Source organism: Erythranthe guttata, chromosome 11 (genome assembly GCF_056151865.1).
Source record: "Erythranthe guttata isolate IM_541 chromosome 11, IM_541, whole genome shotgun sequence".
Taxonomy (NCBI): domain Eukaryota; kingdom Viridiplantae; phylum Streptophyta; class Magnoliopsida; order Lamiales; family Phrymaceae; genus Erythranthe; species Erythranthe guttata.
The window spans coordinates 3,243,937-3,268,429 of record NC_142543.1 but is presented as its reverse complement, the minus strand read 5'-3'; the positions used below and the strand labels follow the sequence as shown (position 1 = coordinate 3,268,429).

The 24,493-nt window shown below is 33.7% G+C and overlaps 4 protein-coding genes across 6 annotated transcripts; 2 read left to right on the top strand and 2 right to left on the bottom strand.

Annotated features, from left to right (window-relative positions):
• Positions 1–1,925: 1,925 nt before the first annotated feature.
• On the bottom strand, positions 1,926–6,192 carry LOC105965567 (protein DETOXIFICATION 29). The gene is made up of 8 exons (XM_088825622.1): positions 5,849–6,192; positions 4,510–5,051; positions 3,867–3,953; positions 3,507–3,563; positions 3,125–3,363; positions 2,830–2,948; positions 2,603–2,689; positions 1,926–2,525 (listed from the first exon to the last, which is right to left on the bottom strand). The coding sequence occupies exons 1-8, from the start codon at positions 6,122–6,124 to the stop codon at positions 2,451–2,453; spliced, it is 1,482 nt and encodes a 493-aa protein (XP_088681748.1). The 5' UTR covers positions 6,125–6,192; the 3' UTR covers positions 1,926–2,450.
• A 218-nt stretch (positions 6,193–6,410) lies between these two features.
• On the top strand, positions 6,411–8,171 carry LOC105965476 (fanconi anemia group E protein FANCE protein). Its single transcript, XM_012990023.2, has 2 exons — positions 6,411–6,711; positions 6,790–8,171. Exons 1-2 carry the CDS (start codon positions 6,518–6,520, stop codon positions 8,078–8,080), a joined length of 1,485 nt encoding a protein of 494 aa, XP_012845477.1. The 5' UTR covers positions 6,411–6,517; the 3' UTR covers positions 8,081–8,171.
• Positions 8,172–13,172: 5,001 nt separating this feature from the next.
• On the top strand, positions 13,173–21,672 carry LOC105965475 (K(+) efflux antiporter 4). Of its 2 annotated transcripts, none has more exons than XM_012990022.2 (20): positions 13,173–13,914; positions 14,662–14,705; positions 15,172–15,230; positions 15,374–15,452; positions 15,617–15,678; positions 15,769–15,844; positions 15,969–16,043; positions 16,190–16,261; positions 16,365–16,448; positions 16,667–16,735; positions 17,775–17,852; positions 18,059–18,147; positions 18,812–18,908; positions 18,987–19,040; positions 19,259–19,354; positions 19,900–20,088; positions 20,170–20,247; positions 20,422–20,466; positions 20,896–20,985; positions 21,286–21,672. In XM_012990022.2, exons 1-20 carry the CDS (start codon positions 13,719–13,721, stop codon positions 21,313–21,315), a joined length of 1,662 nt encoding a protein of 553 aa, XP_012845476.1. In that variant the 5' UTR covers positions 13,173–13,718; the 3' UTR covers positions 21,316–21,672. The 2 variants fall into 2 exon arrangements, with proteins under 2 accessions (XP_012845476.1, XP_012845474.1); XM_012990020.2 differs by having other exon boundaries at positions 21,106–21,672.
• A 1,381-nt stretch (positions 21,673–23,053) lies between these two features.
• On the bottom strand, positions 23,054–24,437 carry LOC105965516 (transcription factor MYBS3). Of its 2 annotated transcripts, none has more exons than XM_012990070.2 (3): positions 23,771–24,437; positions 23,369–23,562; positions 23,054–23,281 (listed from the first exon to the last, which is right to left on the bottom strand). In XM_012990070.2, the coding sequence occupies exons 1-3, from the start codon at positions 24,162–24,164 to the stop codon at positions 23,252–23,254; spliced, it is 618 nt and encodes a 205-aa protein (XP_012845524.1). In that variant the 5' UTR covers positions 24,165–24,437; the 3' UTR covers positions 23,054–23,251. The 2 variants fall into 2 exon arrangements, with proteins under 2 accessions (XP_012845524.1, XP_088681773.1); XM_088825647.1 differs by having other exon boundaries at positions 23,369–23,547; positions 23,771–24,292.
• Between the last annotated feature and the right edge of the window lie 56 nt (positions 24,438–24,493).

The following is a 24,493-nucleotide window of genomic DNA, read 5'->3' as shown; positions in this document are numbered from 1 at the left end:
AATCATTAAATAAGTCTACTTTATAAGTACTCTCATAATGTAGGGATTAGTGTGACAATTCATTTAATTCAATTAAATGATTCATGATATTCTACCTAAATTTTGATACGGATATTTTATCACAAAAAAATATTTTATAAGTAAAATCACAAAAAAATATTTTACTTAAAAAAAAACTTTTCAGCTATTTCGTTATCAAGTTATCTGAAAATCATATTTATTCCAAATATTTATACCTACTATTTGCACCAATTACAATAAAAGATTTATCAATAGAATAATTTAGTGATAAAAGTTTATTTGATTTTATTTTGTAAGAAGATATAATTTTTTTTAATTGTCCGGTGTGATTTTTATTTTTTCGCACTTTGTGCGCTCGAAATTAGGGTTGGAGGCTGAAGAAAATAACAATTTAATTTGTTATTTTGCACCCCGAAAATAAACTAATAAAAAATAAATTAACATTTATTATTCGATTCATGGTGCATTGTGAATTGATGGTGCAAATTTCTATTATTAATTTTCAAAGGTGCAAAGTGCCAAAATGCTCCATATTTCAAGAGTGCTAAAGGGGATTAAGCCGTCGTCCACATAATTTAAACTATTTCTTGTACCAAACCAAAAGGTTCTTCCAAATAGTTATACCTACCTACTATTCGTACCATTATAATAAAAAATTTATCAATAGAATAATTTAATGATAAAAGTTTATTTGATTTTACTTTGTAAGAAGATATAAATTTTTTAATTTTCTGGTGTGATTTTTATTTTCTCGCACTTTGTGCTCTCGAAATTATGGTTGGAGGCTGAAGACAATAACAATTTAATTTGTTATTTTGCACCCCGAAAATAAACTAATAAAAAATGAATTAATTCAATTCATGGTGCATTGTGAATTGATGGTGCAAATTTCTATTATTAATTTTCAAGGGTGCAAAGTGGCAAAATGCTCCATTTCAAGGGTGCTAAGTGGGTTAAGCCGTCGTCCACATAATTTAAACTATTTCTTGTACCAAACCAAAAGGCGAAATTCCTCGCCCCCATGACCTCCATCCCTTGACCCGACAAGTATTTAATGGAGGAATGTAAATCATGGTAACTCAACGGCATGTTACGGTAGCGAACCTGGACATGGTGCACACAATGAACCAACCATCATTGGAGTTGAAATTCCCACAGTGCAGCTGCCAGGATTCGATCCTAGGACTAGGGGTGTGAACGAGCCGAGCTCGAGCCGAGCTCGCCTCTTTTGGCTGGCTCGAGCTCGAGCTCGAGTTTATTTTGTCGAGCTCGAGCTCGAGCTCGAGCTCGTCGAGTTCTTCTTTTTCTGGCTCGAGCTCGAGCTCGTGTTAATTTTGTCGAGCTCGAGCTCGAGCCCAATCTTTTTTTTTTTTTTCTTTTTTTAAATATTATTTTATTATTATTTTATTATTAAAAAATATTTTAAATAATTACAAAATAAACACAAAATTGTGATTATATATATTTTTTAATATTTGTATTTATTTCTATAATATTTTATATTATTATACATTTTTAAATAAAAATAACATATAAAAAATAAAAAAAAAATAAAAAAAAATAAAAAATATTAATAAATCCGGCTCGCGAGCCGGCTCGCGAGCTGATGAACAACTAAAATCGGGCTCGAGCTCGGCTCGTCAGAAAGCTCGAGCTCGAAAACCTCGAGTCCGAGTTCGAGCTTTTTACGAGCCGGTTCGTCGAGCTCACGAGCCGGCTCGGCTCGTTTACCACCCCTACCTAGGACATTGTACCAACTTACCACATATGTAACCAGTTGAGCTACACCCATGCGGACAATTTAAACTAGGGGCTCTTTGATATAACATTCTCAATACTTCTTTTAATAGAGAAAGACCCAAACTATTTTGCACCATTTGAGAAAAACCCACTCCAAATTTAAATAAATAACTATGAGAAATATCACACAATGTCATTAATGCCACGTACGTGTATAATAAGTTATAAAAGATAAAGGGTAAATTACACCCACACCCCTGTGGTATGTTTAAATAATTTTAAGGTCCCTATGGTATCGATAATTACACACCCCCCTGAAACGTAGTTAGAAACTCTAACGAGATAATGCATTGGATACATTGTTCCGATAGGGTTCTAATGGACTATTACTTTTAGCTAGTGGTGGAGATAACATAGAGCTATGGGGAGTTATGGGGTGACATCGTTCCCCCAATATTTCTTAAATCACCCATAACTCTTTGTTGTCTTCACCAGTTCCTGAAACCAATAGTTCGTTAGAACTCTATCGTAATAACGTATCCAATGCATGATCCCATTAGAGTTTATAACTACGTTTCAAGGGGGTGAGTGTAATTATCGATACTACAAGGACATTAAAGTTATTTAAACATACTTAAGGGGTGTGGGTGTAATTTACCCAAAGATAAATTAATATAGTAATTGTTCAACTATTTTTCCATATTATTTGCTTTAAGATCTGTTTCCCCACCCCACTTTTTGATTCTTTCTGCTGCAACTGAAGCCTGCATTATTTTTCACCTCAACCATATTATAAACAAATAATTTATTTATTTAAATTTAATAGTTCAAATTAAATTACCTCATTATTCCAATTAGTTTTGTAAACCATCCAAAATAGGCACAATGTTTGTACAACTGCTCCTGTTATCATCCCTAGCCATATACCCTAATGAAATAAACCAATCAAAAATCAATCATGGGGGAGAGAGAGAGAGAGAGAGAGAGAGAGAGAGAGAGAGAGAGAGAGAGAGAGAGAGAGAGAGAGAGAGAGAGAGAGAGAGAGAGAGAGAGAGAGAGAGGGATTACTTGTACACCCTTTTTAAAACCATAGCCCAAAAGTAGACCCAAAGGAACACCAAAAATGTAGTAGCATGTGATATTCATATATGCAACCAAAGCTTGCCTTCCAGCTCCAATAGCTACTCCTATATTATTTATATTTATATTTATATATAATATATGTATGTAAATTTACCAACAATAATTAATTAAAATATTCAATATTATAAAAACAAAAAAAAAAATATTACTCACATATATATAGTTTGATGTCAAATTACAACGTATGAATAATTAGAGAAGGATCGGGATTACGACATACCGGAGAGTGCAGGTTGAACGTTGTTGACCAAAAGGGCTAAGGCAAGCAAAGGCGTGAGCTGATATATAGCTTCGATTACTTGCGGACTCTCCGAAAATAAATACGGATATTGCTTATTGAATATCAGTAGAATTGTTGTAATTATAAGGCTTAGAAATATCGCGGATATAACCACAACCACCATCGAAAATTTCGCTGTTCTCGGATGATCGGCTCCCAACTCATTCGACACTCTCACACTGCATGCATGCTCACACATACTTATTTTCATTATATATATATAATTAATCCACAATAAAATTAAGTGTTTATTTATTTATTTATTTATTATTAATTGTGTAAGATTAATTCAATCTTTTTTTAATTATATGTTCAGACAGACCTTACTGCTGCATTTAATCCAAGGGCCAGCATGACAGCCCACCCATTTATGTTTATGCTGCAAAACAAACAAACACCCCCGTTATATATATATATATATATATATATATATATATATATATATATAAAGATTTATGAAGATTCGTCGGCAGCTCTGATAAAATGAATTGAATGATTAATTTGTGACTAAATTATCCTTCTCATAATTGGTTTTATTTCCACTAATAACTCTCTCTCAACTCAGGGTAAAATGATGAGACGAAAAAAATGATGATTAGCGCATAATTAATAAAAAAATGTAAAGCGACAGATAATATAAAAAAAATATCAAAAAGATAAATATAGATTTATTAATTATTACCATGTGGATAATGCATCAACAGCAACTTCTGCGTTCTTTAGATATCCGGCGAAGAGAATTAAAGCTGTAAAATACCACACCTCTAAGCTGCCACCCACCACATTTTAAGATCATCAATAAACAATTAATTAATTAGAAGAATATTTAATTTCATTTTTTTTTAATTTTCAATACTTAGTTTTTTTTTTTTTATATGTATATATTAGTAGTAGTAGTTGTGAAATAACTCAAACCACACGTTACATGTTCTTTTATCAACACAAATTAGAACATCCAGCCAACTAATACTACGAAATTAAACGAATTCAAATCTTGACTTAATACTTCAAATTAATTTAGGGTAAATTACAGTCACCCTTGAGGTAAGATTAAATTACTAAAAAATCCTTATGTTTTGGATAATTACAATCACTGACTCAGTGGAATCTTCTAAAATATGTGGAATATTCTTCAGTTTGTATTCGTTTTACATCATTCGAGATCCACATTTTGAAACAAGCTGATGATCATAAGCTGAGGATGACGGTTGCAATTACCCAAATATATTTTTCATAATTAGATTTTATCTTGAGGGCTGGCCGTAATTTACCCATTAAATTTGAATATTAATTCGAAAAGAAAAAAAAAAAAAAAAGGTACGTACCAAAGCATGACTGCAGACGCCATGGATAACCTAGCAAAACCCCAAAGATTCTCGAAAGCACCCCAACAAAACCCCGACCAAGCCCTCCCGCACCTCCCGCTGAATATGTACACCAGCTGCGCCACCACTATGAACCACCACGAACCGTTCAGGACGGCCGCCCCGCCGGCCATCCCCCACCGGAGCCTGAACATCAGCAGCCAGCTGAAGAACACGTGCAGTGCCAGAGCGGCGGCGGAGATCCAAGCCATCGCCGCCATCCTGCTCTGCGCCTGCAGGAACTTGCTGATCGGGAAGTTCAGCGCGTAGGCGTAGAGCTGAGGGATCATCCACAGGGAGTAGCGCGCGGCGGCGCGTGAGATGTCCTCGTTCTGCCGGAGGAGGAGCAGAGCGGGCCCCGCGAAGACGTAGAGGAGCGTCAGGAGAGAACTGGTGGCGAGGAGTACGACCCACGATCTCTGCATGTAGACGCCGAGCATTTCGATCTGGCCGGCGCCGTACGCCTGCCCGCACAGTGTTTCCAACGCGCTTCCCATCCCCCACTGTAGTTATTTTTTACATTACATTATACATACTCAGGGGCGGACCCAGGCAGTATTCGGTGTGGGGCAAGAATTTATATTAAATTTGAACTTTGAGGGACTAAATAGTATCAATTAATAGATAAATAACATAAAATATAAAAAAAAAATCAATAAAAAAGAGGTAATTTTTTTGGGTCCGCCCATATATATATATATAGACAGATAGATGTGTGTGATGAAAAAATGTCAAATATATTCATCATAAATGCATACAATTATGAAGTAAGTTATAAGAAATTATTGAGTCACCAGTGAGTCACCACAGGATATTAATTTATGACCACGTGCTAAAAAAATTACATTTGCAAGTTATAACATATTTTAGTACAATCTTACGACAACCAATCACCAGATTTGGTTTGACTTTCACAATTTCAGTTTAAGGTTGCTAATTCTCAAGTCTACGATGATGATTAAGAATATTATATACACATCTATAATTAATTCCAATCGACTTATTGATAACAAATTTTTTTAATGCAAAAAATAGACTTCTGAATAAATATAATATTACTTACTAGCAATTTAATTTACATATTTTTCTTAAAAAAAAATTAAATTGCAATTTTTTTTTAATATACTCCAACACGTATATACAGTTAAATCTCTACAAATTAATACAGTCGGGACTAGCAAAATTCTTGAAAAATTAAATTATCGAACTATTACTTAAGCGATATTATTAATTTATCGATGTTCTACTGTCATATTATATATAATTATAGACAGTGAGAGAGGAAGTGGGATTAGTATACCATGATGCCGTAACATAAACCGCTGATGACGGAATTCTCGACGGAGAAAGCGGCGAGCTCAAATGTGCCGATGTGGCCGGCGAATGTCTGTGTGACGGCGTTAAGAGAGTACTGGCAAACGGAGGTGAAAATGGCGGGCCCCGCCAAAGACCAAAGCTTTTTCGACTCCAGTTTGAAAGCCCTTATGAATCCATCAACTCCGATGACCGGACCAATGTCGTCTCCGGCGACAGCGGCGGCTAATAGTGGCTGCTTTAGTTTGGTGTTGCACTCCATTTTCACACACTGATCAGAGAGCAGAACCAATTAATACAAGGGATGGTACTGGACCTCTATGCTTTGATTTGTGCAGTGGTGGGGGTGTTATATATAATGAGATAGTGGGGGAGATTTACAGATTTCATCCTTTAAGTTTGTATAATTTTACATTTGGTCCCTTATGTTTATAAAAAACATATTTGATCCCTTATATTTTAATAATTTGATATTTTTGATTATTTCTGTCAATTTTACCCTTAGTTCGTCAAGTACGGTAGGGTTTTAAATTGTTCGTAATTACCTGACGTGGGAGATTTTAAATTGTTAAGATGGGATTAGCCGTTGAGGAGGTAAAAAAAAAAAAAAAAAAAAAAAAGAAAATCCCTAAATCAAAAACCCTAATTGATCAGAATGGAAGATTGGATTCCACTCTTCCAAATTTTCTTGAATTCGCCGTGCCCCGAGAGCGATGCATCGCAATGGCTGCAAACGAATTTCAACCCATCATCAAACACCAATTCCATTTCCACCACATCTCTTCTGTCACTTCTTACAAGAATTTCAGACGCTAATTCCGATGATCCATCTTCTCTGCAGAAAAAGAGGTGAGCCCCACTTATAATAGTTGATAAAGATTGCATTTTGTGTTCAAAAGTTTGAGTGTTTGTTGTTTAAATGGGCAGGGTTATGTGGGTTCAGACATTGCCTAATGTAGTTCAGGCTCGAATTTTGTCGTTTCTCGTATACGATAATCAGAGGTTCTGTAGAAATGACTTGTGTGGACTTGCTAGAACTATGTTGACTCAGGGTAAAAATCTCGATTTTTGGGTGAAGAAAGCTGCCGAACAGCTTCTTGATTCAGTATCCGTGTCTGATTATCGATGGCTCTCGTGTTTGAATTTGGACTCGGAAGAAGAAAATGCTGACGGAGAGTTCTACTCGATTCCCGATTGGCTTAGCGATGCTGCTAAAGATAACGAGCCAGTGTTGCCTTGGCTTCCTATTTCGCCCGATGAACTAATTGCGGAAAGGCCATCGATTGGCAGTGTGTGTAAGGAAGATGATTTGATTGTTAATGGGAATGGGAGTAGTGAAAAACAAGAAGAATTCGATGAAGTGATGCTAGAAATTGACGTGGACGAACGTAAATTCGACGACCCTATAGAGGTCGAAGTCGAAAAGACGGCAATATCTATTAAATCCCGTCTTCTTAATCTCGAGTCGACGTCTAAAGCTGTGGAATTGGCGAACGAAATTCGCGAGCTTTGTATTCGGTGCGGAAAAGAATATTATTTGCCAGTTTTGAATTTGATTGAACCGTGGAGTACAAACGATGAGATATCAGCGGTTTTGATGTCTTGTTTCTCCGTGGATGATCTTAGCTGGCATAGTCATGTGTTATGCTCAATAGCCCTTCCTAAGTTGTTAATACTCAACGGACCGTGTTCTCGTGTGGTGTTGAGTGCTACGATCGAGTACTGCAAGGCCCACCATAAGGCCGCTGAGTATGCGCTTCTGCTTCCGTTGATTTTACGAAGTGAAGGTGTGAACAGCCACATATGTGATGTCATCACTCGAATAGTTAAAGAGTGCATGCATACAGCTCACGTTTCGGCTTTTTGTCAAAAAGTGCTCTGCGAAGATAAAGATGCGAAGAGGTTCGTTTGCCTGCCATGTCATCGGTGTTTGATTAGCGATGAATTGGTGTGGACGGAATCTTTGTTTGGCTTGTGGCGGAATATTCTGAATCATGATGTTCGATTTGTGCAAGATTCGGTGGATCGACTTGTTGACCGTGTCTGCGAATTCGGTGACAGGTACTCGAAATCCTTAAAGTTTGGTAATTTTGTACTATGCCTAGTCAGCAAATGTGGTCCGTTTTTGAAGCGGCACAAGGTTTTATTGACTGAAGTTGTTGAGAAAACTGACACAATAGTTACCAAATCGATAATATCGAAATTGTCTGCCTTGTAACTTCTCTTGTTAATTTGGTGAAAATGGAACTTACTTTTGATTTGAATAGACGGTGCTCGAGAAGCAATGCAAATTCTGCTTCCATTTCACATAGCCATAATACGGTGAATTGCACTCTTGTAAACACAGTTACTCAAAATCTCGACCTGATCACCAATATTTACGAATATTCTGTTATTCTTCGAAGGTGGAATTTTCACCCATTTTCCGTCTTTGAAAAACTCGAGACCTGGGACTTGGTCGTCTTGTAGCAAGAGAATTATGCCGCCAGCATAGGGGTGGGAACGAGCCGAGCTCGGCTCTTTTGGCCAGCTCGAGCTCGAGTCCATGTTGCCGAGCTCGAGCTCGAGCTTATTTAATTTATTTTATTTTTTTTATATTTTTTTATATTATTATTTAATTTTTTTATTAAAATCATTTTATTTTTTATAAAAAATTATTCATAGGAAAATAAAAAAAATTATAAAATAAATAATGAACTCTAGTTATATATATATATTTTATTTTTTCTATTATTATTATTATTATTATTATTATTATTATTATTATTATTATTATTATTATTATTATTATTATTATTATTATTATTATTATTATTATTATTATTATTATTATTATTATTATTATTATTATTATTATTATTATTATTATTATTATTATTATTATTATTATTATTATTATTATTATTATTATTATTATTATTATTATTATTATTATTATTATTATTATTATTATTATTATTATTATTATTATTATTATTATTATTATTATTATTATTATTATTATTATTATTATTATTATTATTATTATTATTATTATTATTATTATTATTATTATTATTATTATTATTATTATTATTATTATTATTATTATTATTATTATTATTATTATTATTATTATTATTATTATTATTATTATTATTATTATTATTATTATTATTATTATTATTATTATTATTATTATTATTATTATTATTATTATTATTATTATTATTATTATTATTATTATTATTATTATTATTATTATTATTATTATTATTATTATTATTATTATTATTATTATTATTATTATTATTATTATTATTATTATTATTATTATTATTATTATTATTATTATTATTATTATTATTATTATTATTATTATTATTATTATTATTATTATTATTATTATAATATTTTATATTATTATGAATTATTTAAGTAATATAGATTTGTTTCTATTTAAATACTAGATATATTTATTATTATAGACTATTTACTATTTAGTTAATAATAATAATAATAAGAATAAGAATAATATATATATATATATATATATATATATATATATATATATATATATATATATATATATATATATATATATATATATATATAAAAAGAAATAAGGCAGCTCGCGAGCTGCCGAACAACTAATTTTGGGCTCGAGCTCGAGCTCGAAAAACCCGAGCTCGAGTTCGAGCTTTTTTCGAGCCGGCTCGTCGAGTTCGCGAGCCGGCTCGGCTCGTTTGCCACCCCTACGCCAGCATCTGTGTGCTCTCGTGGTCCTCTTATGAGTTCGGGGCGGGGGCATTGTGGGTAAATTGCCACTTTTGTCCCTACAGTAGGGCCTGTTCGTCCTGAAAATGCTTCCTTTATGTGGGTTTTTTCTGCCTAGATTCTCGTACATGAGCTCGGAAAGATTTTCTGCGAGCTTTATTAGTTGATTAATGTAGTCTTCGATTGCTTTGCTGCAGTTAAATTCACATAGTAGTCAAGAGCTTATGTAAAAGTAGAAGTTTGTGATTGTGAGTAAAGTTGGAAATAAATGCTTATTTTCTAAGAGTTGAGGGCTTTTGAAATTATGGCTTATAAAAACTTATTTTAAGAGAAGCAAACGCAAAAGTTTCATTTGAAAACACTTACAAAAGTGATTATGAGCCAAAAAAGGAAAAGCTCATAATCACTTTTCAAAAAGCTTCTGCAAACACCACCTTAGATATGAATTCTTTATCTTGATTGTATATAGATCGAGGCTAGAAAATAGAGTTTATTGCTTTTAGTACCCCGTGTTGTATGAAATTGCTAAAAACTCCCTGTGTTATAAATATTAGCAAACACCCCCTATAATGCATATTTTTAACACACAAGTCCCTGTGTATTGAATCATAGGGGGGTGTTTGCTAATATTTACAACATGCATGGGTGTTTTTTTAACAACTAGGGTAAACACGTGTGTGCTAAATGCAAAATATAAACTTACCGGAGATCTTTTGAGAGGCTAGTAAGCTCGTTGATGTTAGAATATAGTCGACGCCAAATGAAGAAAGTGCTTTCCCAATCTTTGTCACCGATATATCCGTTATTTTCCAATATTTGTGCTGTCTCGGATTTGTAGAAAGTGGCTTTCAGATTGTCTTCGTAATGGCGATTCACCAAAAGCTTCACCTTCTCCGTAAGCTCTATATCAATCTTGTGGTTTTCGATCTGCATGTATATATAAAATGCCGTTTTTCTGAAAGAAATTTGCGGAAAAAAATGATTTAACTGAGATATAATAACTCACACGTACGACATTTTTTCGTCACCATAAAGAATCCCCATTTCTGACATGCAATGTGGAGATTCGCCACTGTTTCGTTTCTTTTCTCACCACCGAGATTACTATACCTATATGTCTAAGTTCAGATAATCCACCAACACCATGTGATCAAATCTATTTGCTTATTCTTCGTAGATTTTTGATTCATTGTTCTTTTATGGAAGAATCTTTTATAAGATTCTTTTTGCATGCCATATAGGCTTAGTGTATATATATGTATATATATATATATATACTATTTTCTTGATGACTTGCTTTCTAATTCATTGTTGTTTTGGAGAAAACCAGGTGCAATGTGCGGTTTTGGATTTGGTCTTGTCTTTATATTTTTTAGGGTAAAGTTCACTTTGCACCCCTGAATTATGGGATGTGTCGCATACACACCCTTAAATTACAAAACGTACCAAAATTGTGATGATTGTGAAGGTAGCAATCAATCTTAGTTGGATGGATTGTTCATTGTTATCACTTGGAGAAGGCAATCTATTTGATTTCAAATGTTGTATAGAAATTGTTATGGATGTGTCCCTTTTGTCTTGGTGATGAAAACATTCCTCATTGATATTTTGTTATATTCACTTTTCGCAATGACATGGAGTCGGGGGTGGAAATTGGAATGGAAATTTCGAATTTTAAATTTTGCAGATTTCAATCCGAAAATATTCAAATGCTTTGAGGAAATGAATATTCGACTTTGGAGCTAGAATTGATTTTCTTAAATATGTTCTCTAGGCTCATATTGAATTAAAAATCCTACACAAAACTCAAGGAAGGCTCATGCTCAAGGCCGTCTCACCCACTATAGCTCCTAAATCATACCAAATAGTCCCACATAGGGAATGCCAAAGTCGCTGATGTGACTATATTCGACACAATGTCAGGAAAAAGAAGGTGGAAAGTTTGCACCATGACGTGGACTGAAAATATGTCCACTAATCACCAGCGAGTTTGCTTAGGGCAGTTAAAGCAACCACAGAGCGACCCAGATCATAGAGAGAGGAAGACTAGCACAACTAGGGGGAATGGAATATCTCCTTTAGTTGGTAAAACGAGCTCGTAACAAGTAATGCCATGTCACTCGCACGTGAATGGTGACTTGATAAGACAGGGTCCCACCAGACCCATTCCCATGGCATATATAAGTACAAGGAAAAATAGGTTCCTTCTCTTCAGATATTACATTCAATACACCATTCTTTACCCCTCGAATAGATATATCGTTTTCCACTATATCCGATTGATTTGACCATCCGAGTGCTAATATCGAGAAAACCTTTCCAAACACTTTTTTTTGGAAATCTCTTAGAACAATTGGGCTCTTTCTCGATCGGGCTTTCCTTCGTCCTGGGCTTCTCTCAGTCCCACGGCCCATCCCATTTTATTATTATTGTTAGGGCCTTTATTTAAATGAATAACAAATTAATGGATTCATTTTAAATATAAATATAATTAGCTACACTTAATATAAGGGCAAAATACACTTTACCCCCTTGTACTATGTCCTATGTAACACTTACCCCCTTGTACTATGAAAAATACACTTACCCCATATTTTAATGGTCAACATATTTGACTCTTAACGGTGTTAGTAGTAAAATAAATTTAATATATTTTTATTCTTACTAAACGACACATTTTCTTTACTTAAAAAAATATTACATGTACTATGAAAATATTAAATAAATATTTAAGATAGCAATTCTTTTTTAAAATTCGGATTAAATATAATTTACTTATTAAATATTTATTTTAAAAAATTAATATTTAAACAGTATAATTTTTCATGTATTATTTTATACAACCAAGTAGCAAGTATATTTTTTCATATTCTGAGTTAAATTATTTAACTCATTAAACATTGTGTACATTGAATTTTAACATTTATTTGTAACATTAAGTTTCGTATCGTTAATCCTAAATGTAAAAGGCTTAAATGAAATTTGATGTTACAAATAAATAAAATAAATTATTAGCATATATCGAAACACTACCGTAGAATTACAATTTTTAATATAAATATCTAATGATTAAATATTTTAATCCTATATGTAAAATTTTATACATGTTAAATACTTATTTAATATAATTATCCACAATGAAAAAATATTTTTTTAATAAAAATTAGGTGTCCTTTCTTATGAATTATTAAAAAAATATATTGAATTGAAAAAGTAATAATATTTTTCTTATTTAAATTTAAAAAATATTATTATCTTAAATATTTATTTAATTTATTCATAGTACATATATTATGTTTTTAAATAAAAAAATTGTTATTTAGTAAGGATTATTAAAAATATATTAAATTTATTTTACTACTAACACCGTTAAGAGTTAAATAGGTTGACCATTAAAATAGGGGGTAAGTGTATTTTCCATAGTACAAGGGGTAAGTGTTACATAAGGTATAGTACAAGGGGGTAAAGTGTATTTTGCCCTTAATATAATAATAAAATTGACTTTAAATAATAAATGCATCACAAATAAAGTTAGAAATCTTGGTGGCATTGTTGGAATGGATAATTTTGAGGTTGGTTGTCTATAAATTCTAAATTCTAAGTAAAAGGTTAAACGAGTCTACATTTATAAGTAAACTCATAATGTAGGGATTAGTGTGACAATCCATTTAATTCAATTCAATGATTCATGATATTCTACCTAACTTTTGATACGAATATAAAAAAAAAAATTAGTCTATAAATTAAGTCTACGTAATTGAAAATTCACATAAATAATTTCGATAAAAGAATATAGTTGAAGAAATACCTGAGCAGCAACCGAAACACGACGGCGCGTGTTTAACGCATCCTTCGCTACTCGCGTGCACCTCACCTACTCAAAAACTATCTTCCTTTGCAGATCTCAAGCACCGAGTATCTGGGAAACGTAAAAGAGAAGAAGGTCCTTTACGTAATTTCAGTCCACCTGCACCGCATCTCCAAGCCCTCCCCCCTCTCTGCTAACTTCCGCCTGGGCGTCAACTCCACGCGCCTCCACTGATTTCCCCCCCCTCTCTTCCGCGGAACCTTTTGAAGAGAACGGAGAGGAAGAAAAAAAAATGCGGATATGTTTTGCTCTGTTGATTCTCCTATTCATTTTCGCCCCACTCAACGCCGGCGATCCGATCCCTGAAATCGGCGCCGTAAATGGTACGCTTTCGAACGATACGTCTAAAGCGAAGGACAACACTTTCGCTACTATGATTGATCACGCATTGGAGAAAGAGTTCAACGAGACTGATGAACTCTCCGACGGTTAGTGCAGATCTCTGATTGTTGTACTATGCGCATTGCTGTGTTGTACATTGTATGTTTATTGACCTAATTTTTATGCTGTTTTTATTTTCTTCTTCAATTCGGCAATTTTTGTTTTGTTTCTAGTATTCTGCAAAGAACAGTGATGAATTTTTTACTGACATCACTTATTTGTTATGCCTTCCAAGTATATTTTTAATTGTCAACGTTTCAGTTATGCTGTTCCTTTTTCCAGTTTCAGCAAATTGCGTTTATTTCCTGGAATAATTTTAGTGTTTAAACAATCCTCCTCAAGAATTGAATGAGGCTTTGTCGTTTATGATGTGATCGATACTAAATTTTTACATTCTTCAGAAAAGGAAAATGATTTCTTAATCTAGTCTTCTTGTGGAGAACTGTATAATAGTGTCAACTTTCAATTATCGAGGCAAGTTAAATGATATATTCGTATAAGGGTGTGAAATTAACACAAGGAATCATGCGGCAATTGTGTTGGTTTGTGGAGAACATTATGAGATATGTTGGAACACTGGTAAAATTCATTGCATTTAATGTTGTAATTTTTCGAGCATGTGTGTAATTCAAAATCTCAAGTTAACATTTACGGAATGAGACCACTGACAAAGTGGTGGATTAGAAGTGTTTAAATTAGTGAAGCTGATTAAACATAGTAATGTAGGATTGGGCATTTTTAGTTGGAAACAAACTTAGTAACTTGAGTTCCGCTCTTTCTTCTTCATTTTGCAGTCACTGATCATGGGAGCTTCAACAACAGTGTGGCAGAACAACAGGTCTGTTGCCTTAATAATCGTTCATCTTTCAGTTATTATCAATATTATACCTAGTTCAAAAAAATTATGAGTTAAGAGATCACAGGGCATGGAGTTTTAGTAGAAAAGGTAGTGATTCAATTAACTTGATGAGAGGATTAGCAATGGTTATGAGGTTTTAAGACAAAAGATTTCCATTTACAATATCAGCTTTAGTTTTGCTTGTGTTTTCTTGTGAAGTAAAACCAACATCACGAGAAACTGTCATCTTGGTTATGTTCATGTTTTTATTTCTTTACACATAAGAAGATTGATTTAAAAAGCACGTTACCAGAAATTTCGCTTTTTGCTCTGTCATTTGCGAGTATGTTATGATTGCACTACATTTAAGTTGGTCTAAAATCTATAGATTTATTCCCAAACTCTCTCCATCTCTCTCACTCTCTTTTGGTTTCTGCTATCTCCGTTGAAACTATTAAATTCACAGGCAGTTTTGGAAACTGTTGCTAGAGTTAAGCCCAAGAAAAATGAGACAAAAGATGAAAAGTAAGCTTTCTCAAATTTTACCCTGTATATTGAACAGACTGATGTTTCATAGTACTGTGTGGCATTGATTATCTATTTTTGACTTTCATCATTGTACACTTCCTAGTATGACTTCTGTTGATTTCTTTCCGACTTCTTGTTAGGCCATTTCAGTTCCATGATGTGTTTAATCTTGATAACGAGAATCGACCTGATGAGACACCAACCTTGATAGATAACAAGGTACTTACTATTTTGAACCACTCGAAAGTTCCATTATATAATTCTCATCTTTGTTTAGTTATGGTATGCTAGAAATGCACTATAATTATCGTCAAAGAATGCAAGTTCACCTTTCAGATATGATTGAAGAAATTGACACCGAGTTGTTAAAATTTTATCTTCAGGACAATGTCTTCATTATGTCCAATCCCAAGTCAAAATTTCCTGTCTTACAGTTGGACTTAAGGTTACAATTCTTACTCTCTCCTCAGTCGTTATCCACTTTACTTCATCTAGTTTGGGCGATCATTTAACTTTTCTGGTTTACTGTTGACAGATTCATATCTGATCTAGTAGTTGTAATTGTTTCCGCAACCTGTGGTGGAATTGCCTTCGCTTGTGCTGGACAACCGGTCAGATTTCTTCAATAGCTTTATGCTTTTTGCTAATCTTTGTGGTTTCCGCTTTCATTTGTTCTCCTTGTTTCGGGTGTTCCCTGACTAATACCTGTGAGAATCTGTGGATTTAACCTTGCAGGTTATAACTGGATATTTACTAGCAGGATCTATTGTTGGACCAGGGGGTTTTAGCTTTGTCAGTGAAATGGTGCAAGTATGTTGCTTTATGTTCCTTCCTTTTTCATTTTAAATTATCCTTATCGCATTCTTGTTAATATCTTACTCTCATGACCTCCTTGTGGCGGTATTATGTTTTTGAAGTCAAATTTGCAGCTAACTTCTCGCAGTATGTGCGTGCAGGTTGAAACAGTGGCACAGTTTGGAGTTATTTTTCTTCTTTTTGCACTGGGCTTGGAATTCTCCGCAGTGAAGGTTGGTTTTGATGTTTATCTAAATTTACACTGTCAATGTTATTGATATATAATTTATAACTTGAAAGTGAATAAGTGATAGTAAATATAATTTGGTAATGCAGATTCGTGTTGTGCGAGCAGTTGCTGTCTTTGGCGGGTTGCTTCAGATATTTCTGTTCATGTGTTTGTGTGGGATAACAGCCTTGGTGTGCTCTCTTTTTTCACTTAGATGCTGATTGTATAACTTTGTAAATATGAAATTGTTGTATGAAGTCTTGATGCATGACGGAATCTAAAGGGGTCTGGATTATGTTCACCCAGTATTCTCCATCTGGACTGCTGTCCTTCAGATTTTTGCATGTTACCATGTCTATTACTTTCATTATGTTTTCGGTCTAATGTGTATAAGTGATACATTTTACAGTTGTGTGGTGGGGAAGCATCTGAAGGTGTCTTTGTTGGTGTATTCCTCTCAATGTCTTCAACGGCAGTGGTACGTTCTAATTGTTCTTTCACTATTAACTTACTGTTTCATTGGCCGAGATCAAAGCACAATTGTTCTGTTGAGTGCTCATTTCTGAAGTACCTTTTCTCTCCATTTATTGCTTAAGATTTAATTTAGAGGATTGCAATGAATAAAAATTGCGTCAACATTAGTTATAGGGCTACTTTTCTTTCTAGGATAATGTTATAGCTGTATCCAAGGTAATTTAATTATCCATATAGCCAACTAAACCCATAAATACTAACTGAACTCCTGTTCTCTCCTTTCCATCCACTTCATCAAAATAATCACTAATAAAAACTGGAAATTTTCCACGTTGCACACGTACTACACACTATCTTAGTCTTACATAGTACCTATAGAATTACAAATCATCAAGCAAACCCACATACCAAAGAGGCTCATGCTTCTTGTACTCATTTCACCTATACTATGATAAAACAAGTATACTATATTGGGAGTTCACCATTATTTGCATAATGCTTAAAAGGAATGCAGTGTTTTTTCAAGGAGGATAGTGGCTGGTTTTACAACTTCCATCAGGTGGCTCAAACCCACGAACAACTAGGTTGTAGGTGCAAGATGCTTACGAACATACTAACTTGTCTTGTCTACAGAAAGTGCACCTTTACTGTGCCAACTGCCAAAGATCCAAATGGAAAAGCAATTATTATGCAAAGCTTTCCAGACATCTAGTCACGCTGAGAAAACAGGACAATAGTTCTAGGTCAAACCCCTTCATCATCTGCTACTTATGGAAAATCTCGATAATCAGGAATCTATACGTACTTTCTCTTCTACCTCCCGATAAAAAATAACTTTAATTCCCAAGGAGGAACAGTAAGCCTGTATCTTTGTACAATTCACTCTATATTAACAATTATTTTGGAACCTTTCTGGTTATTATCTGCAAAATCTTCATCCAGAAGAACTAGAATAACCAGAAAATGGATCAACAGAACTCTTGTGTATTTGTTATTGATGGCCTAATGGCGACTGATTCAAATGATACATCTTTCACATGCAGGTTCTAAAATTTTTGATGGAAAAGAACAGTATCAATACATTACATGGGCAGGTCACAGTTGGAACCCTTATTCTGCAGGTCCGTATCAGCTTTACGATTGTCTCTCTGTTTATATTGAAGTAGAAACCAAAATGCTTTTGCCATATTTCCAGACAATTATAAATAATACTGACTTACCTTGATTATGATGCATGTAAATTAAAATATAATGAACTTGCTTGCAAGTTTTCCAGAACTGCAATATAATGTGCTTTTCCAAAGTTTGAGATGCCTTTGCCTGCCAGGATTGTGCAGTGGGTTTGCTATTTGCCCTTCTTCCAATCCTTGGTGGTACTTCTGGTGCTCTTCAAGGAATGGTTTCCATGACAAAATTGTAAGTCAATAGTCTTTTCTGTAATCTTGACACAAACACGGGATTGTGCTATATTGGTTTATTCATTCTCTATTCTCTAACTTATCTTTCAATATTGATGGTTTTCGTTTTTGTGAGAATAAAATATTATTTAATGAGTTTATAATTTTTAGTATAAGTAAAATCTTATGGTAGGTTTCTGTTATATTTTCTAAATACGAGGGGGTCTATATGTATTCTAACCTAAGCTCAGTGGAAGGCAATGTAATTACTCAATGCTCGGTAAAGGGTAAAATTGAAATTTTTAACAAGTCAATGGTTATAGGGTTAATTGTAATCTAAATCAGACCTTAAGGGAGGTTTTTATAAATTTTCTAAACCTGAGATGTGAAGCTGTAATTACACCTGAGGTTAGGTGTAATTTTCCCTATTAATTAAAAGTTATGCTTCTTAATATTTTCTTTTACCCCCACTTGATTTTGGTTTCATTGTGGCCAGAATATGTTTTGACCATGTCCTGAAATCTTGAAGATTCCTGCTTTCTTTTTGCATATGATACTGGAATTTCTTTTCAATGATCTATGTTCTGACCCAAGTCCTGAAATCCTCAGATTCCTATTTTACCTTTTGCATTCTTTTCAATGATTTTTTTTGTTATTTATTTCATTTATTTTTCCGTATACAGGTTCATGGTGTTAGTTGCATTTTTGGTCATTTTGTCAATATTATCCCGCACTTGTATACCTTGGTTTCTTAAGTTGATGATTAGCCTGTCCTCACAGGTAATTTTTTATTTGAGCAAACAAAAAACTTGCAGGTTGTATCTGATATTTGACTTTGATCCGCTGTTATATTTGCAGACAAATGAACTATATCAATTGGCATCTGTGGCTTTCTGCTTGCTTGTTGCTTGGGTACGTCTCACTTTCCAAATTCTGTTATTAATCCATCTGAGATGTTCAAGTTGTATCTGGATCATGTTTTCTGCAACTTCCATGATTTGCACATAAATTCTTATCAATGGCCATCTCACATATTACTACTCATTCTCTCTCCGTCTACGTGTTTGTAACACTTTGCATCTATGTATCCATTATCTATTTGAATATATGTAAATGCTGTCTCATTTCAGTCTAGTGACAAGTTGGGCCTGAGCCTTGAATTGGGTTCCTTCGCTGCTGGAGTCATGATATCAACAACTGAGTTTGCTCAGCATACTCTCGAACAGGTACTCTAGTTCTACATTTATTCTCTGTTCCATTTTTTAATGTACACACATATTAAGGTAGTAAAACAAGGTTTAATTTGGAATTAGGTATTCCTGTAAAAGTAATTGGAGGTGAGTGAGTAACTGACTGAAGAGGTGATAGAATCTTCAATGGGGTCAAAATTGGAATTTTGCTATTTCGATCTTATCTCTTTGAAATTTTTTCAGTTGCTTTAATATGTTTGAAGAAATCATGATTTTTGTTTCCCCTTAAAAAATGGAAGCATTAGTAAGCCTTATCCTCCCTTGGGTTTGGAAATAGGCCTGACTAGTGATCCCAATGGCGCTACAATTGTTGTTTGAATTGGGCTTACTATACATGTAATGACTAAGATTAAGGTCTTAAACTTAGCTTGGGGGATGCATACACCTTTTCCTTCTTGTGTACGCGAACTGATTGGTGGCTATATTGTTTGTCTTTATATTTCAATTTAATACTTGGTATCAAAATGTGTTAATTTATATTGCACTGAAGGGTTTCTTATCCGCAACTCCTTGTTTTGTAGGTGGAGCCAATCCGAAACTTATTTGCTGCCCTTTTTCTAGCCAGTATCGGAATGCTTATTCATGTTCATTTTCTTTGGAACCACATTGACATTTTGCTGGCAGCTGTTATATTGGTGATTATAATAAAAACAGTTGTGGTCACTTTGGTCGTGAGAGGATTTGGCTACAATAACAAGACTTCACTTCTTGTATGTCATTGCCTAATATTATTTTCTAAATTTTAGTTTGCTAATTTTCTTACAGCAAATCTTAATTATACGCACATACAGGTAGGGATGTCTCTTGCACAAATCGGAGAATTCGCTTTTGTTCTTCTTAGCCGGGCATCAAACCTTAAGCTGATTGAGGTATAGCTTTGCTTTACGTAGTGATTGATAATATCTCCACATATTCAGCTATGAGTATGACAATTATTTTCATATTAAGAAAATCACTGTCATCGTCTTCCTTAGATTGTGGTCCTGATTCAGCTTCTGTATTTTGCTGAGATGTAACTCTAACGGAATTAATATCTTTCGTAGGGTAATGTGTACATGCTGCTTCTTGGAACAACAGCTCTCAGTCTGGTACGTTAGAATGTACACTTATAAGTTTTTCCAGTTTCTTGTGAGCTTTGGTTTCACTTTTAATTCTTAAAAAAAGCAAAAAGATAGTCTTCACTAATGTTGGTGAGATTCGTATTACGTAGTGTTTTCTCCATATATGTTAAGACAATTTTCAGAAAATTTTGAATTTGTTATGCTTGCATATATTATATTCACATAAGAGCGCCAATTTGTGGTTGCTATTCGTATCTAAGAAAAATGTTGGTATCAGATAATTAATTTGTTATTTTGAACTCAAAACAGGACCAATAGTAACTTAAATTACGCAACCCATGTGAATAATGTGGGATAGATGTACAGATTTACTGTCGAGGAATTTAACAGTCTCGAGTAAATTGAGAGTAATATCTTGGCTTGCAACATGTGCTCATAAAAGGTTATTATATGCAGGTAACTACACCATTATTCTTCAAGCTCATACCAGCTGTGGTACATCTTGGCGTGCTTTTACGGTGGTTTTCTCCTGATGTAGCACACGAGGTAACCCTTTTTTTTTTTTCTTACAACATTTATCTATAAATTTGAGTTGATATACGTTGAGACCATGGCGTAAAATCTGGGTAGAGTTTTGAGGTTATTGAATATGACTTTTGTTCCCAGATTGGAATTAGGGGAGATATATTGCGTGCAGACAGTGTTAAGCATATTTCTTTGATGGTCAGAGGCACTCACGATTCATGATATATATAAATAAAAGTAATAAAGAAACCCACACGAGTGCAAATATCGGAACTTTGATGATGATGGCAGCATTCTTATGCTATCTATTATGGGGGACAGGTGTTTAAGAGTGCAAAGGAGGTTGACTGAAAAAACCCACTGAAAGTCAGTTCTCGTTTTAGCAAAAGCCGATCGAGAGTTGCTCCTCTGCTCTTAGGGACAATTTTGGAATATCGCACCGCAGAGTAACTTTTTTTTTTCTTTCTCCTCGCATTTCTCCGTTTGTGCTGTTGCTGCAGCAAATTTGTGAATCTCCTCCAACATATATCTATCTAACGTAGTGATTCTTTTTTTTCGTTGCGCCCACCGTTTATTATGTTATAGAGATTACTTACACAACTGGAAATATGATTAAACCATCTTGTTAAACTGAGATAGCAGCAGGTGTACATTATTTATGTACTATAGTTTTCCACTATATAAATTTCCAATTTTTGATTGTTTCAACATTGGTTTCTCTTTCTACAGAAATAGCATTATGTATCCTTGCAGGTTAAGAAAAATAAAATAAAATTGTCCTTAAATGTGGGGCCCCTTTTAATAGAGAAGTTTTTGTCTTGGAATCAATTCATGGGGTTGGACTATATCTAGTAGAATTGTCGTTTGTTTTTAAACTAGATATCTGTCTGACTGTCCATATATAGCAAATCAAACCTGAATATGAGGGAATTTTTTTCTCGTAATTTGAGCTTATTTCAGGGGTGATCGGTAATTTACCATAAGATTTAAAGCCGAACACAGTTTGATAATTAATAAGAACAGTTATATGCTGAAGCTCGACTCATGTTTTGCTCGATTGAAATGAGATTCAATTCTTTACCCAAACAAGTTGAGATTTGATATTTAAAGATGCGATAAAAAATTGGATAGAACAATAGGATTAAATAGGGTCACATGACATCTTATATATATTTCTGTCACTTTCTCATTTTCTTTCCATATGTTCCAAAATAAAGAACTATTTAATCTTCTAGCATCATCTGTGGTCCTATCTGAATCTCACTATCACAAATTTGTCATTACACACACACACACACTAATCTTAGTTTCATCGCAAAAATGCATCAAAGTCTACTTTAATTTAAAGACTACATATAGAAGAAATTTATTAGTACAACAATTAATAGTAGTAGTGGTAAAATAAAGTAAATAAAATTTATTAATTACGCATCTAAAGGGTGTATATACGAAAAAAAAGAATATATTTATGATATCTAAATCAGATATATAAAAAAATAAAAAATGCCCGAAACCCGAAAACCCGAAACCGGAAGCTGGCCAATCGAAGGACAAAACTCAAAACATCAACAAGTAGCAAATAAAGACAAAAAACTATTTGAAGGAAATTGAAATACAGAAATAGCAATGGAACTAATAAGACTATTCAGGACCCCTGTTCTAATAATGGTGGTCCATGAATTTGCATATAAGTCAGTGTGTGTGTGTGTGTGTGTGTGTGTGTGTGTGTGTGTGTGTGTTTTATATACAATATGAAAGAAGTTGTCTTTTATTATACAATTTGTGAATAGATGATGAGAAACATTAGAATCCCAGTGTGTCTTGTCTGAATATATAGATATATATATATATATATATACAATTATGCAGTCTTGGAAGATTCTCGTTTCACACAAATTTGTATGTACTATGTATCTCTCTTCTCTTCACACTTATTTTATTATCCTAAGTTCAACATCAATTTCTAGCCTTAGAATTTATATATTTTCTTTATTTGCTAGTCGTCCCTTTTTTTTTTAAGGAATATTTAGGATTATATATTGATGAGGTTTTTATTCTTATTATTTTTGTAACATTAGATAGACAAAACTTTCTTTGTAATTAGAAATAATTGTTCCACTAGATATTCTTTACAAATTAAGAAATTACATATTACATTATTAATATTTCATAAAATAAAAAATAAAAAAAATAAACAAAACCACTAGGAGGGAAGTTAATTCAGTGAAGATTTATTTTCCCACATATATTTTCTTGAAAAATCGAAACTCATCGGCTGTATCCGAGACTAAAGACATTGATCATTATCAGCACCAACCTGTCGTGAAAGTGACGACCAATTTATATATAATTAGAAAAAAAAAAGATATAATTAATTCTTTAGAGAGATTATCGAAATTATTACCATATCGAAGAGACTAGAACGGTGTTTAGTCTTCTTAGTCGTCTGCCGGAGAAAATATTTCTGAGCATGGCTTGCAATTTGCGTTGGAGTCCTCGTACTCACATACTCTCTCGAAATGCCCCTCCAATCTCCTTTCCCTAGCTTTTCTAGTCCATCTAGGAATGTTCGATGTTCATCTTCTGTCCACGGCACTCCTAGTAATTAATTATATACAAAAATCGTACAAATTGAGCTATCAAAAATTCAAAATATTCCATATTAATCGCACGTATTATTAATCAAACAAAATTATCTTAAAGAAGAGAAGCAACGAACTCGTAACTTCGAAGGGTATTTCAGTAATTTTAGTACAAGTAAAAAAATAACTAGAGACGAAGTGATATAATGGTATAAAATACACACCTTTTCTTCTCTCCGGAGGTTGGTGAATTAACGGATCGTCGGAGAGATAACCACCGGCGGTGAAAGTATTATTATTATTGTCGGAGTTGTCGTATATCGAAGAAGATGAAGAAGAGGAAGGTGCAGCAGGTGGTGTCAAGATCATTATAGGCAAGGAATCAAACCTCAGGCTTTTCTTCATCGGAGTTATGATTAATGAAGAAGACAAAGCGGATGATGAGATGATGACATCATCATCAATCCGTACACCAAATAATCTTATTCCTCCTCCGCCGCCATTGATGATGACGTCATCATCACGATCATCAGCCACCAGTCCTGATCTTGAAGCTGATGTGGTGCAGGTTCTTGAATTGTGGCCAACCTTCCCACATTCTGAGCACTTCCTCCCCATTTTGATTAATCCACACACAGTGTGTGTTATGTGTGTGTGTGAGAGAGAGAGAGAGATGGCTAATACTGGTATATATCAACTAACTATGTATGTTGATATATAATATATAAAAAAATATGTAGTAGGGAACATATATATGTATGTATATATGCAAGTGGGGATTATGGAAATAATGTTTGCACACATTATGATTGGATGGATATTGTTTTATGTTGGATAAGTTTTCCAGCAATTGGATCTTTACTGAAGATACCATTAATCAATCTCTCTCTCTCTCTCTCTCTATAAAGAGCCAAAGGAAGAAACAGGAGAATTAAAAAAAAAGGGGT